The sequence below is a fragment of the Tenrec ecaudatus genome, chromosome 14, assembly GCF_050624435.1.
Source record: "Tenrec ecaudatus isolate mTenEca1 chromosome 14, mTenEca1.hap1, whole genome shotgun sequence".
Classification (NCBI taxonomy): domain Eukaryota; kingdom Metazoa; phylum Chordata; class Mammalia; order Afrosoricida; family Tenrecidae; genus Tenrec; species Tenrec ecaudatus.
In genome coordinates, this window is record NC_134543.1 from 10,519,920 (window position 1) to 10,545,725 (window position 25,806).

The 25,806-nt window shown below is 46.4% G+C and overlaps 1 protein-coding gene across 3 annotated transcripts in view; it reads right to left on the bottom strand.

Moving 5' to 3' along the window:
- UNC79 (unc-79 subunit of NALCN channel complex) overlaps nt 1-25,806 on the bottom strand; it is a 234,320-nt gene that overhangs the window by 128,314 nt on the left and 80,200 nt on the right. For all 3 annotated transcript variants that reach the window (XM_075531033.1, XM_075531032.1, XM_075531034.1), the window contains exons 9-16: nt 21,249-21,481; nt 18,342-18,513; nt 16,457-16,687; nt 14,337-14,527; nt 13,312-13,435; nt 9,290-9,430; nt 6,296-6,517; nt 2,355-2,582 (exon numbers count right to left, since the gene is read on the bottom strand). In XM_075531033.1, the coding sequence (XP_075387148.1) occupies nt 2,355-2,582; nt 6,296-6,517; nt 9,290-9,430; nt 13,312-13,435; nt 14,337-14,527; nt 16,457-16,687; nt 18,342-18,513; nt 21,249-21,481 (1,542 nt within the window). The remainder of the gene's footprint in view (nt 1-2,354; nt 2,583-6,295; nt 6,518-9,289; nt 9,431-13,311; nt 13,436-14,336; nt 14,528-16,456; nt 16,688-18,341; nt 18,514-21,248; nt 21,482-25,806) is intronic.

The following is a 25,806-nucleotide window of genomic DNA, read 5'->3' on the forward strand; positions in this document are numbered from 1 at the left end:
ACTGTGTACGCACACACCAAGCTGCTGCACTTTTTCCTCCATCTGCGGACACCGCCGCCACCCAGGCCTCCCAGCTTCAGAAATCACTGGATACTGCTCACTCTTTTATCCTTCCTCTTCTCAAAATTTGGCACGAATGCTCCCTCCCTTTCTCAACAGTCTCCTACCTGGGGCCCTGAGCTCGTGTTCTCCCTCAGTTTTCCTTTGGGATCTCTGGCCCCTTCAGTCTGTTCCTTGTCTGTCTCTCCCTCTCCTTTATTTCTTTTTTTCTCCTTCAGCATGGGTGCTTCCCAGAATTCTAGCCTCAGCCCTCTCCCCTCCTCACTCTGAACACCCATCCTTGCTGAAATCCACACAGGGCTTCACTCATCCCAGACTGAGGACTCCGGACTTAAAGCTACTTCTGGCCTTCGTCTTAAGAACCAGATCCTCCTAGCCAACGTGTGGTTTAGGGACCACCACTGGCAGATCCACAAGATACCCTACATCTCACTCCCACCCAAAATTTGCTCCTCCTATTGCTCAGGGAAATCCTGACGGAATAGCAGTGACGGGTTCCGCTGCTAAGCAAAAGGATGGCCATTCCCACCTCCCAGCTTCTGCACAGTAGAAAGACATCTGCTTCCGCGAAGATTACAGCCGTGGAAACCTTACCCTACAGGGACCCTGGGAAGGTGGATCGATTGGATACCAATGGATTGGGTATACATTTTGGTTTTGGTTTTCGTTTGACTCCTGTCGTGATCTTCATCGTCGGCTCATAAGCCAGAAAGCACGGATTTGTCCAAAGCATTTCCTTGACTAAACACCAATGGACACCCAGTGTGGCCGCTTCTCCTCCAGGGGTCTTGCTGGGCTAGCCCCTCTTCATCCACACCAGCACTGCTCTAGCTCAGGCCCCATCTTCTCTGTCCTAGATGACTCCATCAGTCTTATGACTATGCTCCCGTCCCCACGGTCCGAGCCCCGCCACTGGAAGACACATTTCTCCAATGCATCAAGTTGTGTCTCAACCTTGTTTAAAGGTCTCCCGGATTTCTAGATCGCGAGCCAACACAAAATCTAAACTTCCTAGTTTAGCAAGGCTGAGTCCTTTGAAAGAAAAGATGAATATAAGATGGAGTCTATCTTTCCAGACTCGGTTTTGACTGCTTCCCATCCTCTTTCATGCTCTGGAAACACTGGACCTACTTACAGCTTCATGCCTGTATGATCCCTCCCCCCTTTTCCTCTGGATCATGTAAGCGCCTCATTTTCCAGGTCTGAAAAGTCCTCTCCCCTACTCTCTTCATGGTATTAACTCCCATTCCCCTTCACAGATAAGCTCTGGTGGCGCTTCTTCCAGAAAGATCTTTTTGTTTCCTACCTCATCTCTAAGCAAGTCTCATGGCCCCGTCTCTATATTCCAACAACTGCTTTGTACGCACCTGTTATAATGCAGGCCCCAGCCCCAGGCCATCTTACATTCATTTAAATGCCTTCGTGATTAGACAAAAGGCTACTAGACTTCGATTTCTATTTTCCCATCATCCATCATGACTGTTGGACAGTAAGAGCCGATGACTATGTGACAAGATCATGCTTTAGGCATGTTGTGTTGACATGGGTAGGAATAGTGAAGTCACGTGGGCCCAAAGTACTTAACCACCGAGAGGAATTATTTACCGCATATATCCAAAGTAAAAAAAAAAAATTGCTTTCAACCCTAAACAAGCAACGAGGAAGGAAAAGAAAAGATGGTGACTGTCTGCTCAAACAACTTAGATTCAACTTCTTACGATGATACAAGCGTATTTTGATGACGTATCCGCCTTACACAGAAAATATCCTAAGTAGGAAATCATGTAACTACTGTATGCATATATTAGCTGCTTCCGATTTGGATAATTTTCTTGGAAATCAGGGAATGAAAGCCACCAGCAAGGGGATGACGTTTTTATTGATTGCTGATGAAGTCCATCGGCTTTACAAACTGAGGTTACCCCAGAACTCTCCGTGTCCGTATACAACCGACTTACCTAATAGCGGCTACCTATATTATCGTATTTTCTATTATTTAAACTTAGTAACAGAGCTTTGCTGAGAAACTTCTTTCAAGAGGAGCGGTAATGCTGATATTTGTGAAAATTGCATGAACCGAGCACTTAACAGACCTCTGATAGTTTGGTTCCATCTCATATCCCTTTCTGGAAGCCTGATCTGGTGAAAGCAACAAGAACACTTTCTTTGAACACAGTCGCACGGCAAACTGAGCATGCAGCACACAATGATAGTGGAGGAAGACTCCGTCACATGAGCCGCCGCACTCCTTATTACTGTCATGCACGGGCCATCTCATCTCTTCAACTGCTTACCACCAGCCGACTTTCTTCTTTGGGAGCTAGTCTCTCCAGGAGTTCACAAGCAAGCTGATAGCAGAGAATACTCGACTGACATAAGTTACACTCCACTGCTTTCTCTTCCTTCTGGCAGGTGTGGGAGCCCCCCCAGGGGGCTTGGAAGACGTTGTTTATAATGGAAATAATGTCCTTGGACAAGCTGTGCTCTAACCCCATCGTGATTCCATCATCTTGTAACTCCATCTGAAAGACAGCCAAAAGAAAGCCAAAAGAGAAAAAAGAAAGAAATTTGGTCCCTTCATGAGCCAGCATTTCCCTGGAACATTCCGTGGGAGTAATTTCCCCTAACCAACAGCAATGTTAAATTATCTGAAGAAAATCACAGGCTTCCAGGTCATCATGATACAGTGCTTGCTATGGATTCACCTACAAAGAATATGAGCATAAGATAAAATGTGGAGCTTGATGGTTCCGCCATGCAGGACACTTAAAAGGAGAGGTCTCTTTGAATATCATTGTCTCATGAGATGTTGCACATTTGGAAAATTCTACGCCTCGCCTATCATTCAGAAATGTGTTCTTAAATGCTATTTCCTCCTAAAAGGAACCAGGGATCCTTGGAGAAATAGTTGATTCCAAGGCTGGGTCTAGGAAAACGGAAGGTGAGCTTGCGGAAACGTGTCTTACCATACATGAAGGAAGTGCTCAAAGAATGATGAGTGCGTGTAAAGAGAACACATGAGCCCACCTGAAGGGATCCCCTCCCCCACCGCCCGGGCAATAGGGGACAGTAAGAGCATCAAAACTCATCACAGTCATCAACTCTACCCTACTGCACAAAATAAGAGCCTATGAGTACATGTTAGTATAAGGAGGTGTCATGGATTGAATTGTGTCCTCGTGTGTGTGTGTGTGTGTGTGTGTCGCGCACGCGTGTCTCAACGTGGCTAATCCATGGTTTTCAGTGGTTTGGCAGTTATGTAATCAGGTGGTTTGGCAGTTGTGTAATGATGTAATCATCCCCCAGGGTGTGATGTGGCCCAGCCAATCAGTTGTAAGAGGCTTAAGGTGGGATACCACACCTTTATTCAAGTCCCAGCCCTGACCCAATACAAGATGAGGCATCGCCTTTTATCTAAGAAGAGATCAAAGCAGAGAGAACCCAGCAGAGATCAGAAAGACCTCAGGAGCACTGAGAACAAAGAGCCAGTTGGACATCCTTTGGATTCAGGAGTCCCTGCACCTGGAATGTCCTAAACCCTGGGAAAATGTTATGCCAAAACACTTAGAGATCTCCAAGCAACGCCAGGCCTACAAGTGTTGAGAAGAAACCAGAACTGACAAAGAAGATACATTTTTCTGCTAGAGCCAGTTCCCTGAATTTGGGCTCCCAGGCCACTAAACTTCGAGAGAATAAATGTCTATTTGCTAAGGCCATCCGTGTGGGATCACTAAGAAAGTAAGGAAGTAAGTCAATCTCCTCCTTCAGGAGAATGCATTGAGAAGAACTTATGGTTTTAGAAAATCGCCACTTGGGGAGACGCTCTCTCCTCCCTCCCTGTCCTCCCGCTCTCTGCGCAGGCCTGGCTGCTAAGGTCATGGCTGTCTGGGACGCAAATATTGGATGGAAGATTTTGCCACCCATGTGACTGATGCATCATCATGTCAGGAGGGAACATCTGAGCACGAACCAATGGTGCTTGGCTTTAGCCAAAATCCAGGCTCCAGGAAGTGAGTCAACACCAACCAACAAGCTGATAAAGCATGGGAAGCCGTCACTCACCTATGCCAGGAAATTTGGATGACAGCTCCTTGAACGACTTATGGGAAGAGAACGCTATTTATACCCCCTCCCAAGAAAGGTGACCCAATGGAGTGCGTCATTATAAAATGATATCATGAGTATCGCTCACAAGTACATTTTACCTGAGAGCATCCACAAACAGTGGAGCAGGTTGCTGCCACTGGTTCAGGTGGATTCAGAAAAGGACGTGGAGCAAAGGGTATCGTTACTGATGTCAGCTAGGTCTTGGCCGAATACAGAAAAGAACATAAAGATGGGTGCTTGTTTCTTATTGGCTACGCAAAGACACGTGACGGTGCGGACTATAACAAACTATGGGCAGCCTTGAGAAGAACGGGCATTTCAGAACATTTCACTGTGCTCCTGCAGAACATGTACGTGACTCCAGAGGCAATTGTGTGAACAAAACAAAGAAATATTGCAGGGGGTAAAATCAGGAAAGGTATATTCCAGGGTTTTCTTTCCTCACTATGCTTATTTGATCTCCGTGCGGAACAAGTTGGGAAGTAAAGGCAGCACACTCCTTAGACGCAAGGATGGCAAGACTTTGTCTTATATACTTGGGACATGTTTTCGTCAGAGACCATCAATTGCTTATGATTTGTTCCATAATTTTGTCTGGTTTTAGCTGCTGATATTAAACTTCTCCATCATGTCTTCCCACACACAAAAAAAGAAAAGGAAATGACCACTTGGCAATCATTTATAATTGCACCGTCATCCGTAAATGTTCGGACCAGTGGGTGAATGCCTACTAAGAAACATGGAATCTCCTCAGATCTCTCCACAACTTACCGGCTCACTCACAGAGGAACTCCGTGCCAGTATAGAGGAGGAATCTGGCAGAAATCTCCTTAAGGAAGTCATCAAAGTGAATCAAGTGACAAAAGTTAAAGGGACAGATTGACAACCTGTGCCTCCTGGCGTGAAGCCCTGAAAAGAACATGGGATAGCTCCTGTGGGATTCCTCCCCCCACCCCCAAATGTCCAGCCCAAACCAAGGCATAAGAAAACATCAGATGAAACCCGGATGTGTATCCACAGAGTAACCGGATGCACTCTTCTAAAGTAGTGGGAGGTAGTGGGTTACATGTTGGGCTGCCAGCCATAGATAGGTCAGCGGTCCAAACCCACCAACCATTCCGAGGGCGAAAGATGAGGCTTTCTGTTCGCATGAAGATTTACAGCCTCGGAAACCCATAGGGGGCGCTTCTCCTCTGTCCTACAGAGTCACTGTGAGTAGTGATTGATGAAACGATAGTGAACACACTTCAAAACGGTCAAGGACAGGAGTGACAAAAAATGACTAATGAATGGCCCCAGGAAAAGGAAGGCTAGAGAGAAAGGATCAATCATAGCAGGAGGGTATCCTGCTTCAAAAAGCATGTGTTTCCTTTGCTAGAAAGGTATCCTCATGGTAATTAGGTCAGCTAGATAAGATGCAATCATTTGTACCAATTATCATTTTAGTATTTGTATAACCATACCAGGGTTATGTGAGAGCATGTCCTTCGTTTTTAGAAAATGCAGACTAAAATGTTTAGGGATAAAGTTGCAAATTTACAGTTGACCCTCAAATGGTTCAGAAAAAAAATACGTATATACATGTACATTTTCACACATGTAGAGAAAGAGAAGCAAATGTGATCGTAGTACTAGCTAAGGAATCTAGAGGTGGGAGCTGACAACATTTCTGTACTATTCTTGCAATTTTTCTGTAAGCTCAAAATTATTTCAAACAAGGACATTATCAATGTCCTCCTGGACAGAGCATTTTTAACTTATGTTTCTAAATTTCCTGCAAAAAAAATCAACTTATGATATATAATAAAATCAGCTTTCCGTCACTAGAGAGTTGTATCTGGTCTTCCCAGAAATTATTATTATCTCATTTGTTTACCCAATATATTGATTGCAATGAAGCAAGCATTTTCTAAATGCAAGTCCGTTGTCAGATGGCAACATCACTGTTGACATACAAGTATTCATCCAAGCATTTTTCAGACTCTTTAGGAAATTCCCAAAGGAGTTTGCAAAATGTTTGGGCCATGCTACCCCACATCAGTAAGCCCAATAGACAAAAAGAAGCACTATGCAATGCGCTCCCCCATTCTTCACCTCTGGACTAACGTGAAGCTCAGGCTTCAGCTACCTGCTTCAGGAGAAGATCGAACATGAGGATGAAACAATTCAAATTCATCTCATCGTCTTCACAATCAAAGTCAATCGTCCTCCCTCCTGGGTGTCCGAAATTCTTGAAGGGGCTCCGAAATGGGCTCCTCACAGGACTCCGGAATGGGCTCTGGAACGGACTATGGAATGGGCTCAGCATATTGTGCTGAACTCGCCGACCCGGATCAGAGGCGACACTCACCTACAAGAAAGCACATCAGCACAAATCAGGGAACTTACACAAACCCGGATGTCTCTGTGAAGCACTTGACGGCGCTGTGGAAAGTGTTTCCAGCTGGTACAATGATTGTCTTCCCTACAAAATGGCCTCAGTATCGCCAAATACGGTGGACCGTCTCAAAATATAAAAATAAGAAATCATCCCATGCAAAATATCTGCCCAGTTGTCATGTGAATGACTTATCAGCGCCCTGAAGAATAAAGTCTACTGTATTTACCGTTACTAATTTTCATCTCATCAAACTTTTCCAATCAGACAAAGCTGTCTGAATCTGCTAGCAACCAGACCCTTCCCTGCCCCCCCCCACCGTCCCCCACTCCTCCAAAAAAGAGAATTTACCACAGGGAAAATATGGTAAGACAATTTTTATAATCATAGCACAAGATCTCAGACTGGCCTGACTCATTAGAGGAGAATGTCCTCAAGGGATTATAATTATTAAATTCTGCCAGGCAAACTTCATATATGCTCAGCCTGTTATACTGATTATACTTCATGAGCCTACCCAAGTCCCATTCCAGACCCAGGTCCCATTGGTCCGACTGTTTCTCTCTTGGCTCCCTGACTGACTGGCTTCCATTTGGGTTCAGGTGATGGGAGGCACTAGGAGAAGATTCAACAGTGGGAGGAAGGCGAGGTAGGAAGACTCACCCCACCCCCTACGCCGACTTATTCTGGTGCTGCACCCCTGACTCTACCTACATCATTCTTTCTAGACTTGCTCATTACTCTGTCAATAGTTAAAGTTTCCACTGGGCTCCAGAAGCACTCTCCCTTGACCCTCCAGTCATAGGGCAATAATATCAGATTGACCTATATGATGTATAGTTATACATATATATTACATTATAATATAATACATTATAATATAATATAAACACACACACACAAAGAGAAAGCCCTGTTTGATCGCACAGTTGTTAAAGGAAAGGGAGCCAGTTTGAACCCACCCAAGGCCTGCACAAGAGCCTTAATGAGCTGCTTAAAGCTCACAGCCTGGAAACCCCCACATAGCAGCTCTAGCCTGTCTCGTGGAGTCTCTTTATGTCAAAAGCCAACTTGTCAGCGCCTACCAACCACAAGTACACACACACACAACACATATGGATGCCACTACACACCCTTATCTGCTCCCTGAGCCTTCCTCACGACTCTAGAAGCAGACTCCTCATGAAAGTCCATCCCATCGTTTGGACCATCTGAGATCATTTCTGCAGCAGAACCCTGACTGGCATAAGCCTCTACATCACCCTCAAATCGTGTTTTCTCTCTTTAAGACCTTGCTCCAAAAAAACCACACTCGCTGCCACCGAGTTGGTGCCAACTCATATTGACCCTATTATAGAGCAAGGCAGAGGTGCACTTTGAAGTTTCCAAGACTGTGTAACTCTTTACGAGAGAAGAAAGCCCGTCTTTCTCCCACAGGCGGCTGGTGATTTTGACCTTTCAGCTTGCAGCCCACTGTCTGGCCACCATGCCACCAGGGCGCTTGCTAGTCACCGGAAAAGTCTGTGAGCAGACCTTGTAAGATAAAGAGGAAGCTTGCCTCGCTAAGGGTCAACATTCCTGGGCAGTCCAAACTAGCCGGTTATCTAGACTGCCACTTCTGAAGCTCATCAGGTCAAACATTTAGTTATCAAATTCGGGGAATGATCCCTTCCCTGACGTCTCACACAATTCCATGAGCATCAAATGATACCATTAATTGTGAAAACATTGTATAAAGTAATGAGCACCTCTATCAAGTGCCACACAAGAGAATGCACATTAAAGGTTCTAGAAGAAAGAGAGAAAGAGAGAGAGAGAGAGAGAGAGAGAGAGAGAGAGAGAGAGAGAGAGAGAGAGAGAGAGAGAGAGAGAGAACAGCTGGTTTCTAACGGGAGGATAAGAAAATAAGCAATGATATTTTTTTAAAGCACTGAGTGCTCTTGGAAACTATTATCCTCAGATCATGACTTCCTTTTCAAGCTACTAGATGTAGAGATATAAAGTAGGATGACAAGGGGCAAGCCTTTAACAAGAAGATCGTTGAGATCAGGTCTTGCCGTCCATCAGAGAAGAGTCCAGATTTCCAAACCCTGAGTGGGGTCTCGAGATGCCGGTGTTTCAGGTGAAACGCTATCGAGTTCCTGATCTCTCACAGAAAAAAAATTATCCAAAATGTTCAACAATTTTCATACACTGCAAGCAAGACTATATGGAATTTTGTCATCCACAAAACTACAGTGAGGCCCCCCACCCTCAAAAAGATGGCTCAATGACTCATGGTCACAGCGCCACTCAGTCACCGTCAGTTATTCTTGCCTCCCCAGACTCAACACCAAAAATAAACACATAAATGCACTCCCTTGATCCCCAAAGGGGAGCACTGGTCTGCCTGGGGGTGAGTGAAGCATTCTTGTTGATCTGGAAACTACAAAATGGAACAGGACTAAACAAGCATCTTTTCCCTTTCACCCAGGGTAGGAGAAAGAGCATCAGGGACAATTCAAAGGCGAAACATTCAAAGGAAAAAATTTTAAAACGGTTACCTATTGAATACAGATTATACCAAACCTACATTTAATAATATTTTCTATCGTTTCATATGATTTAGAGGTTAACGGAGATGCGGCCGAGTGAAGAAGCATTTTCAAAGATGTTCACGATGATGCCCATTTCAGACCCGGTCCAACTGACAAGGGATTTAAAAATCTTCGCAAGGAAGACAGAAACAGTGGTGGCAGCACTTACCCTTCGAGCTGCAAGGTTGCCTGCCAATTCGTTGGCTCTTGATTTTCTTTGATTTGCCAGTTCTTTGACCGAATTAACTCCATCAGAAAACATACTTATCAAGAGTTGAAGTGGAACCATGATATCTAACTCCGATAACACCTGAGGGGGGAAGAGCATAAATCCTTCCAAAAGAGATGAACTTTCAAACACAACAAAACGACATGGAACATTTCTTTTCCGAAGCCCATTATTGACATGAGGATTTGCTTTCTACATGTGGAATATCAGCACGCCCTTACGTCACCCTGTATGGTGAGAACAGCAATGTTATCACTAAACTGATCCTTCCCTGCCTCCCACCGTCAGGAAGTTGTCACGTTCTGTCTGTAATATTATCTCTCGACAGTTTTTCCTCTTCTCCACACTCTGCTACTGCCTCCATCCATCGTGTTTCTCCTGACCTATGGATAATCCTGAATAACCTTCTTATCCCCAGTTCATATCCTCTCTGATCTACGCTTTCCATTAACGAGAATGGCCCACCTGATCCTGTACTCTGATGACCCTGAGTCTCAGGTGTGCTTCTGGGTCCAAATCAAACTTCGCTGTCAAGAATTTTATGGAAATAGATGCCTTCTTTCAGACAAGAATAAATCTGTCCCTCTTTTCAGTTGTAGAGGGGAGAGAGGAGGAAACTCAACAAGATGGATTGGAACAGGGGCTACAAAAATGGGTTCAAATACAATAATGACAGTGGAGACAGTGCAAGACCATTCTGTTGTGCACCGGATGGACCATGACGAGTCAGAATCAACTCTGTGGCATCTAAAGACCCTCCCACTGTACTTGTCGAAGAAAGTATGAGGAAAAGACCATTTTCCACCCTTGTTTTGCCCCATGCTTATCACGTTTCTGGCACGTAGGAGTTCTATAAATGGCCTCACAATTAATTCATTGATTTACTCCCTCCACTGTATTTCCCACTCTATTCTGAAGCTGTGATTTAAAATCTTCAAACACAGCAAAATTGGGCCAAGCCCATCTGTGACTCTGGTGGGAGCAGGCATTTACAACCTTGGGCCTCACCCCAACACCCCCTCTTGCCCCCATCATGGCACAGCAAGAGAACCACTTTGTTTTTAACCCTTTCAGTACTCAGTAACTAAGAAGACATCAAGCCATCGGAAGAAGTACTGGCTTGTCCTAAAACGAGAGATGATCTTATCAATATCCATTATTGCTGGTGTTGTTGCTGAAAGGTGTCATTGAGTGTTTTGATTTAGAGCAAGCCTAATATTCCACAGAATGCAACACTGCTCAGTCCTGTGCCATCTTCGCAATTGCGGTGATATTGGAGACCATCGCTGAAGCCGCTGTATCAGTCCACCTTGCTCAGGGTCGTCCCCTTTGTCCTTGACCCTCAACTTGACTAAGCATGAGATAATTTCCTAATATCAGTCCCTCCTGATGCCATATTCAAAGTGTTGGGGACAGAGTCTCCCCATTCTTGCTTGCAAGAACACTCTAGCTGTACTTCTCTAGAGATGTACCTCTTCGTTCTTCAGCAGCCCGCGGGCCAGTCAATACTCTTCACCAGCACCATCAATCAAATTGTCTTCGGCACCTTTGTTCACCTTCCACGGGTGTAGAATGTGCTCATTGAAAATGCCATCACTGAAGCAGGCGTACCTTAGTCCTGAATCTGCCGTCTTTGCTCAGTGCAATGTCATTTAATTTCCTGACTGTTGCTCCCAGGATTGCTGATGGGGGATCGAAGTTAAATGAAATCCTTGACAATTTTCATGTTTACACAGTTTCTCTTGATGGTGCTCATTGGCCCTGTTGGTTAGACTTCTGTTTTCTTGCTGTTGGTGTGCAATCCACTCCGAAGGCTTTAGGGTTCACCAGGAAGCACCCCAGGTCGTGCCATCTGTTCCTCAAAGGCTGTGAGGAAGCCTTCCTCCAATCCCAAGGCCATGTGCTTTGTCATATAGCACAGTTCCTTAGATTGTCTGCCCAGCACAAAAATTGAATAAATGTGGTTAAAGGAGACGACCTTGACTTTAAACCACAGAGTGTCCCCTTGTCCTGCACAAGCCTCTTGGTCTAAATTCAGGTTCCACGTGATTCACAATGAACAATTCTGGAGTCCTCGTCCTTTGCAACGTGATTCATCATTTCCTACAACCCACACAGAGTCGTGCCTTTGCACAGTCAATGAAACACACACAGATTTATTTTTCGGGCATTCTCTGAGGGCAGCCACACTCCATCAGCTTCAGGAAGGAGAACACCATTCCGTGTTCTGTTCTAAATCTTGCTTGAATTCCTGGCAATGCCCTGTAGATGGCTGGTGCCGCTGTTTTTAAATTACCTTCAGGTAAATTGTACTTGTGTGTATATTACTGAAATTGTTCAATATTGGTCATATCTTCTTGGATCACTTTTTAAAATGAGCACCATTCTAGGTCTCTTCCGGTCACAAGGTCAGGTAAGTGTCTTCCAAATTTCTTAGCACAGTTAAGTACTTCCGGCAATGCATCCATTTGCTGAAACATCTCAATCGGTATTCTGTCCATTCCTGGAGCCTCGTTTTTCACCAAGGTTTTCTTTTCAGCCTTCACATCTTCCTCCCATATCAGTGAATCCTGATTATAAGCGGCTTCCTTAAAGTGGGTGAACATTAATTCTTTTGGGAACAGTGTTCTGTGTATTTTTTCCCCATCTTCTTTTGATGTTCCATGTATCGTTCATTATTTTGGCCCTCGAATCCTTCAATGCCCAACTTTCCCATGGGTCCAGCACACTCAGGTCTTCGAAGTAACACCCTCTCTCTTGAGCACCTAAGGAGATTTTTTGGAGTAGACCTGCCCTTTGCAATATGTCATTCAATTTCTTGACTGCCACTTCCATGAGCATTTATTGTGGATCAGAGCAAGATGAGATCCGTGACGATTTCCATCTTTTCTCCATTTAAACTCACGTTGTCTCCTGGTTCCGCTGTGAGGACTTTGGCTTTCTTTACCTTGAGTTGTAATCTCTACTGAAGACTGTAGCCCTTGGTCTTCACCGGCAAGTGCTTCAAGATCTCCTCACTATTAGCAAGCAAGGCTGTGACCTCTATTAATAAGCCATCCTCCGACCCTAATGTCAAATTCTTCTTCATATAGTCCAGCTTCTCGGATTATTTGCTCAGCATGCAGTTTGAATAAGTATAGGGCTCCCCAAAATGTTGGCACTCACAGGTCATCTGAACATCAAGGCTGTCCTCATTTTCTGAACGGATCAGACCTTGTCAGGTATTCAACTCTATTTCAAAAGTGTTTATTGAACATCTCTGAAACGTCTGGTACGTTCCAGATACTGTGAGGGAAAATGGGCTTCTAAGTTTAAGGACCAATAAGACAAGTCATGCTTGTAAGAGGCCCCCTCCCCCAATAAAATGATTAATTAAAAATAAAAAGACATACTCATGCAACTAAAGTTTGTCATCAGCAAGAACTGTAAGACTGGCATGGAAGACCGTGAACAGGTGAATCTCTAGGGACATGAGAAGAGGGAATCATGAAGTCCAATGGAAAGATGTCAAATAGCAGAAGTCTTCACGGGCAAAATAACTTTGAGTTTGACTTTTAAAAGCTTAACTTGGACTTCACAAGTGGAGAGAATGTCATTCCAGGCTGAAGGAACACCATATACTACTCCCGAAATCAGTACCATTTAGCCTCTCCAAGGAAAGGATTTGTTTTTGTAATACTAAAAGATGTATCAGCAACCCACAAAGCAGTTATTTAGCATGCACTGTTGGAAGGATATATAAATGTGTGGTCCATTAATGATAAACTATTGCTACATATATTGTAAATATGGCCATTCACTTACGACTCTATGCCTATGACATACTAGTGTACAAACGGTTCTCTGACGGCATGTGTGTTTCTTGACTATGTGCAATAAGGCCTTGCCTCTCTACCCTGGGAATCTAAATCCCACAGACTAAGAAGTATTGCCCAAAAGGATCGAAAGAATCATCCACTTACATGAAGCCAGAGCAAGGCTTGCTCCTGCACAGAGGAAGGGTATCCTGTGAAGCGACAACTGATAAAGCCAAACATCTCTTCCAACGAAAAGGGTAGAGGGCAGAGCTCAATGTCAAACATTTTGCTGGAAAACAGAGCAACGACAGTAAATGACCAATGGGCATGTTCTGGGGTCTGCTATTGAGACCGAAATATTTCTGTGTTCTGACCTGGTACCAGCATGCTTCCTCCCTTAAAGCAATAGAATGGTTTATATCATTGGAATAGAAACCTATAAAAAAAAACAGCCATCCCTCAGTATGTGCCAGGGGGTTGCTTCCTGCACCCCGACGGATACAAAAATCCACAGATGCCCAAGTACCTATAACGATGCACATCCCCCATATACTTCAATCATCTCTAGATTACTTATGATGCCTCTCACTGCCATCGAGTCCGTGGTGACAGTGTAGAACCACCCCTGCAACTTTCCAAGACAGTAACTCTTCCCAGGAGTAGAAAGAAAGGCCTTTCTCCTGCGCAGCCGCTGGTGGTTTCAAACTGCTGACCTTGCGGTTGGCAGCCCAACAGCCCCATGCCACCGATGCCAATCATAATTCTATTGGAAAATAATGTAGCATAGTGGTGTGTCTGCATGGTCTTCTGGGGAGCCCTGGTGGCCTAGTGGCTCGGTGCCTGATAGCTGTCTGATAGGTCGGCTGTTCGGAGGGAGGGAGGGATGTGGCAGCCTGCTTCCAGAGAGGTTCATAGCCTCGGAAACCCCACCAGGCAGCTCGACCATGTCCTGTAGGGTCACAATGAATCAGATTATACGCACATCAATGGGTACTTAGTATTCCACAGAATCTTTTCTGAATAAATCTAAGTCACCTCCTCATGATCTGTAATAACTATTTCACTTCCGCAGCTTCCAATTTCTCCAAAAGCTTCCTGAAAAGCCAGCTGATGGAAAACGGTAGCGTAGTGCCTGCCACACCAGAGGGTGTCGTGATGGTTGTGGTGGCGGCATTAAACTACTTACCCACCTTAATACTTCCCTGAACTCCTTCAGTTGGTTATCTGGGACTTCGGTTCGGATGGCTTCCAGCCACTCGGGCATAATGCACTCCCACACAGACTGATTGATCACATTGTAGGGGATCAAGCAGAGGATTCTGTGGAGACCTTCCTTCAACTGCGTCACCGTGCTGCAAGACTTATCCCAATATCCACCAACCTGATGGGATTTCCAAGGCCACCGGGAAACAGAACAAAACACACTCGTTACAATGGCACTGAAGGGCTTCCGCCAGGATATGAGTACAGCTGATCCATTACCCAGTCCATTACAGCTGAGCCCATGACCGAAGCTCTTCAGCCTGACCTTTTAAGAAGCCCTAAGCCGCAAGATCAATTGGCTATTTAAAAAAATTTTTTGTAAAGGAATGCGTAACTGCAGATAAGTCCCAATATTCAGAACAAATTAAGATTGGAACTTTTCTATGGCAGGCTTCCCAAATCACACATAAATTAGCACCCCAGATGCTTACTCTCGATGGGACCTGCGTATGATGAGAGCATTATTAGGTTCAAAGTTTGACAGATCCGTCCCACCAGGTGCAGCTCTACTTGGGCCACAGAGGAACGCAGATGTCCATTGCTGTACCTTTGCTATTGAAAACACTCTGATATGGAAAATGGGAGGGAAGAGAGTGATTTTCCCCTACACCGCATATTCTGCTATACTATTTTTATACTAAGAATTCGCCCGGGCTGGTTGAACCTGTGAGTTGCAAAGACTACCATTTTCTGTATGTCAATTTTCCATAGCAGACAAATAAAGCAACCAGGAACTTAGGTACTGTTTCTAAGACGTCCACAGATAAAAAGCCTCTGCCCTTAATATAAGCCCCGCAAGAGCAAAGGATTGACTGGTCTATAGTCTTGGCCATGGAGCACACAACTGCTGGGAAACTACCTTATTTTCAACAAATCCATTAAAAAAATAATTACATCTCAGATTCTAGACTATTACAAAGAACCAAATTGACCCCATTTTAAATCTCACTATCTCGTTAGTGCTATATGGACCAACACATGAGATGGCTCACTAAATAGTTTCAAGAAATGGCTACGTTTCTGGGATTTGTTTTGTCTTTGGCAGTTTGGGTCCAAACTCAGAAAAGCAAAAGACTGGGATGTTGAGAACCTGGGATGGACATGACAGATAATACCAATGTTTACCTTTCAAACAGGGCATGAGGGGGTGGGAAGAGAGACACGGGGACAGTGGAAAATGGATCAGCATAGTCAAAAATGCCAGGAAGTGAGCGCTTTCCATTATGCAAAAATTCAGTTGTCTGTCTGTGTCAGTAGGTGGCACCAAAGAAGTGAGCGTTGATAACTGCGCACACCACTGAATGTTGGGAGTTACGCAAAGGCTGCCCTGTGTACTGTTTTGTCACTAAATGTTTTATTTCAAAACCATTTTCCGCCGAAAACTGCCCCCACCACTTTTTGGAAAGTACAGAGAAAAATCACAAATTAAAATAAAATTTTTTAAAAACTTAGAAAATACTTTGAGGGGTCCCCCCCGCAGACTGTTGTCCAATACAGATTCTGAGTAATGACCTTGCTAGGGCAGACACAAATTATATTGTGTTCAGAAAATAGGGATCTTCCCAACTGCACAGCTGGTGAAATATGTCCGATCAGCCTGATAGCAGACAGGAGCACTGGGGCAGAAAGTCCTGCCCTTCGGCTCCAGAAAGACATGCAAATCCACCGGAAATGACCCTGGTTAGACCGTAGACTTTCTACAGGCTGTTGGCTAGACAAGGGCTGGGCTTCCACACACTCCCCCAAAGCTTTCTGCCCCACCAACCCCTGATTCGGTAACAAAACTATTCAGTAACTTCAAGAAACAATGCTTTCTTAAAACATATTCCACAAATTACCCTGCCATCCTTCCCCATCCCCAACCCACATCAAAGCAGGACATTGCCCGAGATGTAGTGACTCTGCTGAACTCATTTCGCTGTCTTGACTAAAATCAGGCGTGATGTTCTCCGACAGTCTGCATAACACCCTCACGACCAAGGTGGCCCTTTTCCACACCCTGTCCATCTCTCCAACGAGGAGGTTCAAGAACTTGGCGTCCACTTACCCTGGCAAACTCCATTGGTTTGGGAAGAAGGCACATGACCATGACATCAAAGCGAACATCACAGACTGTCTTCAGCCACTTGGTGACAAACTGCGGCTTCAGTTTCTCCACCAAACTTCCAACTTCATCGTCCATCATGTAGGCCGTGGAGTGAAACCACTGAAACACCATGGCCACCAGCCTGGCCAAACTTTCCGTCGGCGTGTTCTCGCTGGGTGTGCAGAGGCTCACCTACAAACAGGCAGATCAGATCCCTGCTTCAGCCTCCACCCGTCCTCATAGGATCACTACGTGGCCGTCGACAGGCAAATTACAGAGCTCCCCCAAATGCGAAATAGGCAACATGATCAATGATGCAGGAGAGCTTATCCTGGAAAATGTCACGATCTCTCCCTCCCACCAGCCTCTTCGTCTATGCAATAAACACCAGGCAAAGACAGGTGTCCACCGAAACCCGAAAGCAGAGAGGATGCCTGCGAAGGCCTTTGCGTGATGACATATCAGACAACTACCATGAGTTTATATGAGACATTTCTGTCCGCAGCCCCGGGCCCCCCAAAATAGCCTGTCAAAGAAGGCAGGAACCCTAAAATAACACCAATGAACAGTGCTTGCCGAGAGCACACCCAGGGCTGGGGTTCGGGGGGCTCGATGCTGAGATGTTATGGGGTGTTTGCTCCTCAGGGAGCCTCATGGCAGAGCAATGCAAAGCCAATGATGAACGCTAGTTCCATTTGGGGACTTTCGGCAAAGAAATGACAATTCTCATTGGATTACTTTTGGGTATTGAAAACCGCTACTCCCGTAGGGCCCTCGTAAGGATGAAGTGGCGGAAAGTGACCTTCGGACACAGAGAGGGCCCCTCACGAGCTAACATGGGGTTTCATCTGAAAGGCGCTATTTCATCTTCAGTGGGAACAGTTGCCTGCGCACAGCTCGGTTCTAAAACGGTCGCTGCCAGCTGAGGAGTTTACACCACTCATAATCCGGCTCTCTTGAATTGCAGGCCCCCGATGCACCACATTATAGACCGCTCCTCGGCCATTCCTTCATTCAGAAATAAGTGCTTTCTCACGCTCCGAATAAACGAATAAATCATGCACCGCCGCCTCTGCCTCCAAAGGGTTCACAGTCGTGTCGGGCTGCTGGACGACACGCTCTAAGTAGCAAGACTTAAGACACGAGCGATGAAGCGTCAGTTTGGTAAAGGCCCCTCCAGGAGCCACGTGAAGCATTAAGAAAAGTAGCAGCACCCCGGAGATGCCCTCCACATGTTCCCAAGCAGCCTGGCAGGACGGTCCATTCCGCCGGCCTGGCACCGGGGCCGGTGCGTTTGGGCTCTGCTGATGGAACCCATCACCCGCAAGCACATTCCTTGCTAAAAAGGTCAAGCTGGTCAGTTTGGCTAGGATTATTATGGGGCTCCTTTCAAGCATTTGCCAGGAACATACAAACGCTCCGCAGAGACTAAGCTTTGGAGGGGAAACGAAAAGATTCCGAGACAGATAGGCGTTGGGGTGTAAGTTTTCTGTCGATAGTCTTAGAGCCACTGTTGAAGTGGCCACCCTAGCAACTCCCCACGGGTGTCCTGCCCAAAGGTCTGCTTCGACCACTCTAGGATCCAATACCTGGAACTTCCTTAGAATCACCTGGGAGAACTGAAAACACAGGAGAGTCTGGTCTTATTTGTCTGCTGAGGGGTGTGGGCATTGTTTTGTTGTTTGTGTGTTTGTTTGTTTAGCGACCTCGAAGGTGCAGCCTGGGGTTGAGAGACCCAGCCACAGTGCTAAGGTGAAGTTTGCCCTGCTATTAAGCAATTCCTCATGGCTGCAATTCGTGGAATGACAGGTAAGAAAGTGGAGAAGAGGTAACGTCTTTCCCTTACTAAGAACCATATTCCGAACTGACTGAGCAGGCGCTGGTCATGCCTGTCGTCATCCTTGTTGTCAAAGTCCACGTTGTCCAGGGAGTGGTGGGAAGACGAGAGGCCCAGCTGCCTCCGGCGATTCAGTTCGTATTCCCGCTGCTCGGCATGGAATTCGGCTTCTTTCAGTAAGCTGCAAAAAAAAGGGGGTGGGGGGGGGAATTCTGTGAGTTACATGAGCTCAGAACATGCGGGTCACAGCCTGTTCAGAGCCTCGCGAGGGTGCTCAAGCGTCACTCAGGGCTCTCTTATTCATCGGTACCGGTGACTCCTGGGAGCATGTTTCCATTTCCTCACTGCTTGGCACGGCATCTCGATTTCAAAGATGAACACACCGAGGCAAGAGGTGACTACTACCCCCAGGCCCTGGTGGCAGAGTGGATGGCGAGTTGGGCTGCCACCACGAGGACAGCAGTTTGAAACCACCAGTCACTCCAAAGGACAAAGCTGAGGCTTTCTGCTTCCATCCCGAGCCACAGTCGCGAACGCCCGCAGGGGCGGTGCCACCCTTTCCTGCAGGGTCACCGTGAGTCAGCGTCGACTTGATGGAAGTGAGTTTCCTGCCATTAGAAGCAAGCAAAACGGAGGCCTTGCGGCTCCTTGTCTGCCGACCATCTTGCCAGAAGCCGGCGTGTGCATTTCTCTCTTGAAGCTGTGTGAACCAGCACACAGCATTAAAGGGCTCCAAAAATAAACAAACCGTGCCTAGTCCTGTCAGCCTGCTGTAATGCCCAAGCTCCAGAACCAAACTCACTGCCATCAAGCCGAATACAACTCCAAACGCCCCAATGGGACAGAAGAGAACTACCTCTGTGGGCCTTGGAGGCTGTAAATCTGTATCGGAGTAGAAAGCCTCATCTTTCTCCCTCCACGTGAAAGGTAGCTTTGAACTGCTGACTTTTCGGTTAACAATCCAACGTACAACCCACTACCCCACCCGGGCTCCCAAGAAATGGCTACAGGACTCTTATTGATCATATTTGTGCACCTACGCAGTGCACCCACATAAACAATGCATGTGTCGCACATTGGAAATTAACCCACAGGCGGGTTTCGATTTGAAAAAAAATAAAAGTACAACTTGCACATTATTTGTATAAAAGCACAATACTAAAAATGATAAAAATGGAACTTACAGAGCGGGAGGAAGAAGCACTAGTGGCATGCTGTCACTCCCCAAAAAATTCTGGATGTCTAGTTCAAGTTACAGAAATCAAACATGTGTTTGAATAACCCCAGAAGAGCCAAATTAAAGATAACAGGGACCGCAGTCTGAGGAGACCGGGTGACATAGTGCTTCTGCCTCAGGCTGCTAACTGCCAGGTCAGCAGATTGAACCCACCAGCAGCTTCTGGGGCGTAAGGCGGGAGTGTCTATTGCAGGGTAAAGAGTTAGTCTCAGAATCCCACAGTGGGAGTTTGACCCTGTCCTGTGGGGTCACTGTGAGTGGACATTGACTCGATGACAGTGAGTTTGGTTTGGGAGTTTAGATATGACAGGGGTCTGACCAATTGGGGGCTTTGCTTTCCTTGTGTAGTTCTCATCTGACAACCAGCTAATATCTCCCTGATGTGCGTTTCTGTAGAGAAACATGGAAAACGTCATCCCTATCCTTAAAAACGAACCTTGTAGCATAGAGTTGTACATACTCACCTCAATCAATATTACACAAAAGGACAACTCCAGAGGTTATCATGCTTCAAGCTCACCCTTTCTGCCACGTGACAGGAAGAGTCTACCCTGTTAGCCTGCAGCCTCCAGGACCAGGTTACAGGGGGCTCTCCTGGACACGCTGGCAACTTCTCCTCACTGGCACCCCAGGCCCACCCCTCCGTGAGGAGCACCTCACCTCATTCCCTGAGCATCTGTTAGGTAGCTAGCTGAGGGACAGGGGGATTGTCCCTCCCAGGTCTGCAGAGACCCTTATAGAGGAGGTCGGAGGGACATCAGGCAACCATTAGACACCTATGAAGACCCCAAACGGAGCATTCTCATCCTCAAGACAACCCTCCAGCCACCCTAATCAGGTGGGAGGTACACCTGGGCGCCCAAACTAGACCCAGGCTTATGACATCATCCAGGTGGGCTTCACTCAACCAATGGGGTCAACCAACACTATCACCCACACCTCCTCAGCCAGAGGTTTGAAATAGACTGGCTGTGAGAAGGCTGCTCTCTCTCCTTCCCCTGCTCCTGGCCAGAGGCAGGGGAGGGTGAGGGTCTTCCTCCTCTTGGCCCACATGCTCTCAGCCTCTAGGGTTCTTGGGCTCTGGCCTCCCAGGACACCCCCAAGCTCTGCACATGTGGGTGCTATTTTCGACGTGGTTGTTTTGTGCCCAGTTGTGGACCCCAGCGTGGCTTGGCACGCTTCCCAGAAATAGCATGTACCCTTTTGAGACTATAAAACCTGAAACTTGTCCTGTCCTTCATAAAAACTCACTTGGATCACAAAACATGCTGCAGTGTGCATTCTTTCAGTGTGCGAAGCCAAGAACCAAGGTACAACCCACCCCAGGCACCTGACACATCCTCTCAGCCCCCACAGTGGAACGGAGCCACATGCTTGGGCTTTTCCCACCGCTGCTAGGCCTGAGTCACTAGAAGGCACTCACCTACTCCCACGTGCCTAGCACAGCGCCTGGCACTTAACTGGCAAGTGATCGCAAATAAAATGACTGAATGAAGGAAATTCAAGGTCGTCGCTGCAGCAGCGTGGGAAGGTGAGTGCCAGGCTGAGGGCCTCTGGAGTTGACGTGTATGAGTGCATCACAGTGTGAGAAGTCAGCTCTGAGTCAGGGCGGGAGGTTGGGGGTGGCGGGGTAGAGGGGGTTTTGGGCAGGGCCAGCTCTTTGCCAAGGACTGGGTTACCTAATGACGGCCTCCACAGCGCAGACCAGCTCCTCCGCGCCACATTCACGTGTGTTGATGGGTGGGGGCGAGGTCTGGTAGAGGTGCGTCTCCGACGACGCGGCCCCCACTTCGTTGCTGTGATGGTTGGAGTGACATCGCTTGCAGTATCGAACAGGTCTGTTTCCATGACGATCACAGCACCCTGCTGAAAAGCAGGTGACAACTGCCCTTCTCACGTGGGAGCTGCAGTTCTAGAAGCAGAAAGTGAAGCCCATCAAGCTGGATGGCTGAGGTCAAGTTGGTTAGTATTTGGCACAAATGGAAAGGTCACCGCCACCACCACCACCACCACACTGACAGCAGTGCCTAAAGTGCTACTGGTTTCCCAAACCGCAGCTAGAGTTCAGCCACCGCTACAAACTGAGGTGAGGAGCATTCCTGTCGGTGTGAGAAGTGGAAATGGTCTAAGTCTCGTGGACTGGGTGGGGAAGCCCTCTGGGAATGTACTTCAGAGGCAGAGGAAGGAGAGCCTTTGGGTTTCTTTGAAGGTAGTGTTTCAAGAGTTTTAAGGGGAAACCTGAAGACAAAAGGACTACTGAAACAGAGACCCCATGAGAGCACAGTACCACATAGGCAAGTAGGAAAGGGATCGTCTTGACCCCAAAAGAGACGCTTGAAAAGTCCTTCTGTTGTTGTTGTTGTTGGGTTCCCTGGAGTAGGTCTTGACTCACAGAGACTCACAGAGACCCCATGCACTACAGAAAGAAGCCCCGCCCTGTCGGGCCACATCCTCAAAATTGTTCTGATGTTGAAGCACACTGTTACAACCACTGTGTTGATCCAGCATATCGAGGGTCTTCCCTCGGCACTTATTCTATCCAGCATCGAAACAACAGAATTCCACCACAAGACAATTTTCCTTTGCTCCATTCAAAGCAAGGTGGTGGTAGTTCAAGGGGGACGCTGTGCTGATGCTTCCCCACCCCACCCCCCACTGCAGAGGCCTTTTGATCCCACCAAAATGCGGCTTGTGATGACTTTCAGATGCTGAAGGGCAACAGAAGGAAACACCCAAACTCAGGAACTACCCCTTAAAGCAGCAGCCACTGATGCCAGTAGCAGGCACGGGACCGCAGCATGACGTGATGAAGATGAGAAAAGTAAGGCAGCACGAGAGAGGCTCCAACATTCACTGGGCTGTCCTCTGTGCTGGCCTGCCAGCAGGCGTCCGAAGGAACATGGGGCACAATTGGACGAGTGGGCAGAAAACCCTCCTGAGCCCCTATAAGATGTGTCCCCAGCCTCTTAGATAGTGACCATGGATTCAATGTTACGTATGGAGTGCTTTCCAGTCTTGCAGCAGCATGCATAAAGTTGCAAGGACCCCAGGAGCGTAGTCTGTAAGCCACTGTGAACCCAGAGTTTGGCAGGGGGTTGATAACCCCCCATTGCCAACAGCTAGAAGAAGGCAGGCACAAAGCCTACATCCAAGGAATATAATCCATGTCACCAATAAGGACCTGTAGAAATTGTCGCATCTGTGTAAGCTTGACTGGGAATATTTTCAGTGACAGGAAAATAAAGTCTCAAAAATAACCCCCCCAAAAAATAAGTTGCTACTGTATTGATTTGCCTCTGGGACGACTTATTTTAACACAAAACTCAGACGCCACCTTGTGTGTCTGCACAAGGCTGCTAGCTCCGGATACTCGCATTTTCTGAACAGGTCTCAGATAATCAAATCATAAAAGCAAGACTTAAATACTTCGGCCATGGGAATGCTCAAAATCTCCATGTCTGTGTGTGTTTATTGTTTGAAGAATTATCGATTTTTTTAGTCATTTTTATTCACCTGATTTTTAAAAGCACTTGTTAAACTCAGTGTGTTTCTTTGGCATCTGAAGCCCTTATCTTCTTCATGATCTTAGCAACATGGAGACCACCTTCAGGGGCATTGGGGGGCTAGTTCAAGTCACATGAGGTTCTGTTTTCATTTATTTGTTCCCGGCTTCCCAGTTTACACTGTACTATAGTTTATTACAGATGCAATAGCATTTGCAAAAAGTTTGAAATATTGTAAGAATTATCAAATTCGGACACAGAAACATGAAAAATGGTGCAGACAGACTTGCTCACGGCAGGGTACAACAAACTGTCAATGTGTAAGAGCGGGACTCTATGACTAAGAACAGGGCACCAGGATGTGAGGAAGGCTATTGACAACCTGCTGTATACAGATTGACACAACCTCGCTTTCACAAACTAAGGGAGCCGTGAAGCGCTTGCTGATGAAAGTGAAGAACTGCAGCCTTCAGTAAGGAATGCAACACATCGTAAGGAAAACAAAAATCCTCACAGCTGGACCGAGAGACATCATGATAAACAGGGAAATGACTGACATGGTCAAGGATTTCACTCCTCTGGGATGCGCAATCAATGCTCGTGGGAGCAGGAGTCCAGAAATCAAAGAGCATGGGGCACTGGGCCAATAATGCTGTGTAAGACTTCTTCAGAGTGGTGAAGTGCAAGGATGTCACTTAGAGGTCAAAGGTGTACCTGACCCAAACCAAGGTATTTTTCATCAACTCACTTGCATGTGAAATTTGGCCAATGAATCAAGAAGACTGGAGGAGAATCGATCCATTTGAATCATGGGGTTGGTAAAGAATATTGCAAATACCAGAGGCTGCCAGAAGAACAACAACAACAAATCTGTCTGTCTTGGAAAAAGTACAGCCAGGATGTTCCTTAGAAGCCCGGATGGCAAGACTCATTTCATGGATTTGGGACATGTTGTCAGGAGAGACATTCCCTAGAAAAGGACATCATCATGCTTGATAAAGCCAAGGGTCAGCACAGAAGAGGAAGCCTGCCTTCAGTGAGGTAGATGGCCACAGCGACAGCAACAATGGGCGGGAACAGAGCACCAACTGGAAGGTTGGCACAGGACTTACTCTTCCTTGTGCAGAGAGTGGCTTGGAGGAGGTGCCAACCCAAGACCCTCCAACAACAATGATGCTCAGTTTGGGGGCGGTGTGTTTCTACCACAACTGAAAAAGAAATTGTCTTCAGAAGGTGAACTCTGCCATTCACAAAACCCTAGAACCTGTGGCACTGGTTTGAGGACCTGGTAGCAGATAAAAATCTAGAAAAGGAGTAAAAAGATTAATGCTGCAGACGAAGGAGTGACAAACGGACTGTTGGTGCGGAGTTAAAATAGGCAGTGAGGAAATTGCCATTGGCAGTGGGGAGAGAACTGGCAAGACTACTGCCTTCCATCACCAACGGAGAAAATGAACTTAGTAAAGTTGGAGGTGTAACTGAAGAGATTTCCAGACAGAATGCTGTATGTGCCAATTTGTTCCTGTTAACTCAGTGTGACAGGTAAGGGAAGAGAGAGAGAAGCCAAATAAAGAACCACTCAATTGGCAAGCAGAAGATAGAGGAAATACAGGAAGATATGCCAAGATGTGGCACATCAGGGCAAGGTAGCAGAGGCAGTCCAACCTAGGAATGTTGGCAAATGGGCTCAGCTGGGACCCTGACCGGATCCAGACATGAATATGAACATGTGACTTGGGCTTCTCACACTGGCTCATTCCTGAGCACATGTTTCAGGAGAACCAGCAGGAAGTGCCATTGCCTTTTATGACCCAGACTTCGAAGTCACACAGAGTCACTTTTTTAAAAATGTCTTTTTATCATTGTGAATTAGGTCAGGGATTTACATTTTAGATCATCCACTTTGCGCTCAACGGTTCGAATCACTCATCACTATCCAACCCTACATTCCACCCAACTCCATTCCCACTTTCTCCTCTCGCTCTTATGGACGGCGCTCCTTCCCTCATTCCCTCATTCAAGTCAATACCCGGCAGCTCTCTCGTCTGGTGCTTCATCTCCCCACCTCTGTCCTCCCTTCTGTGGGAACCTTCAAAGTCAGTTCCTTTTGGTGTGTAAGTCTTTGTCTTGGTTTCTATCCTTATGTAGCCGTCTCATACAATAATTGTCCTTGTGTGATTGACAAACGTCGCTCAGCATAACGTCCTTCATGTCCATCCATGTCATGAAGTCCATCATGGTTTCATCATTGTTTCATTTTTTTCACAATATATAGGGTTTTATTGTGTGTATGTCCCAAATTTTCTTGATCGATTCTTCCACTGATGGGCATTTGGTCTGTTTCCAATGTCTTGCTATTTATTGTGAACAGTGTTGTGATGAACATGGGAATGTACATGTCTGGTCTTGTGTATACACAGAGTCACTTCTGCCATACTTTATTGCTCAAAGAAATCACACTGTCCTAGTTTCAAGGACGAGCAACACAGTCAAGGCCACCCGTTGACAAATAAAGAATGTCATATTTCCATAGCCCTCTGGGAAAAGTTTACCTGTATTTCACCCACGTGGTACAATGCACTGATTTATTCCCAAGAAACCCCAAACCTCACTGCCTCAGCTCTCGTAGAACAAGGAGCATCACCTTTGCGGTGCCCTCTCCAAACTCCTGGCTCACAGAATCTATTACTATGCTAACACGGTCTTCGCTGCCCTGAAGTTTGGAGTCGATTGT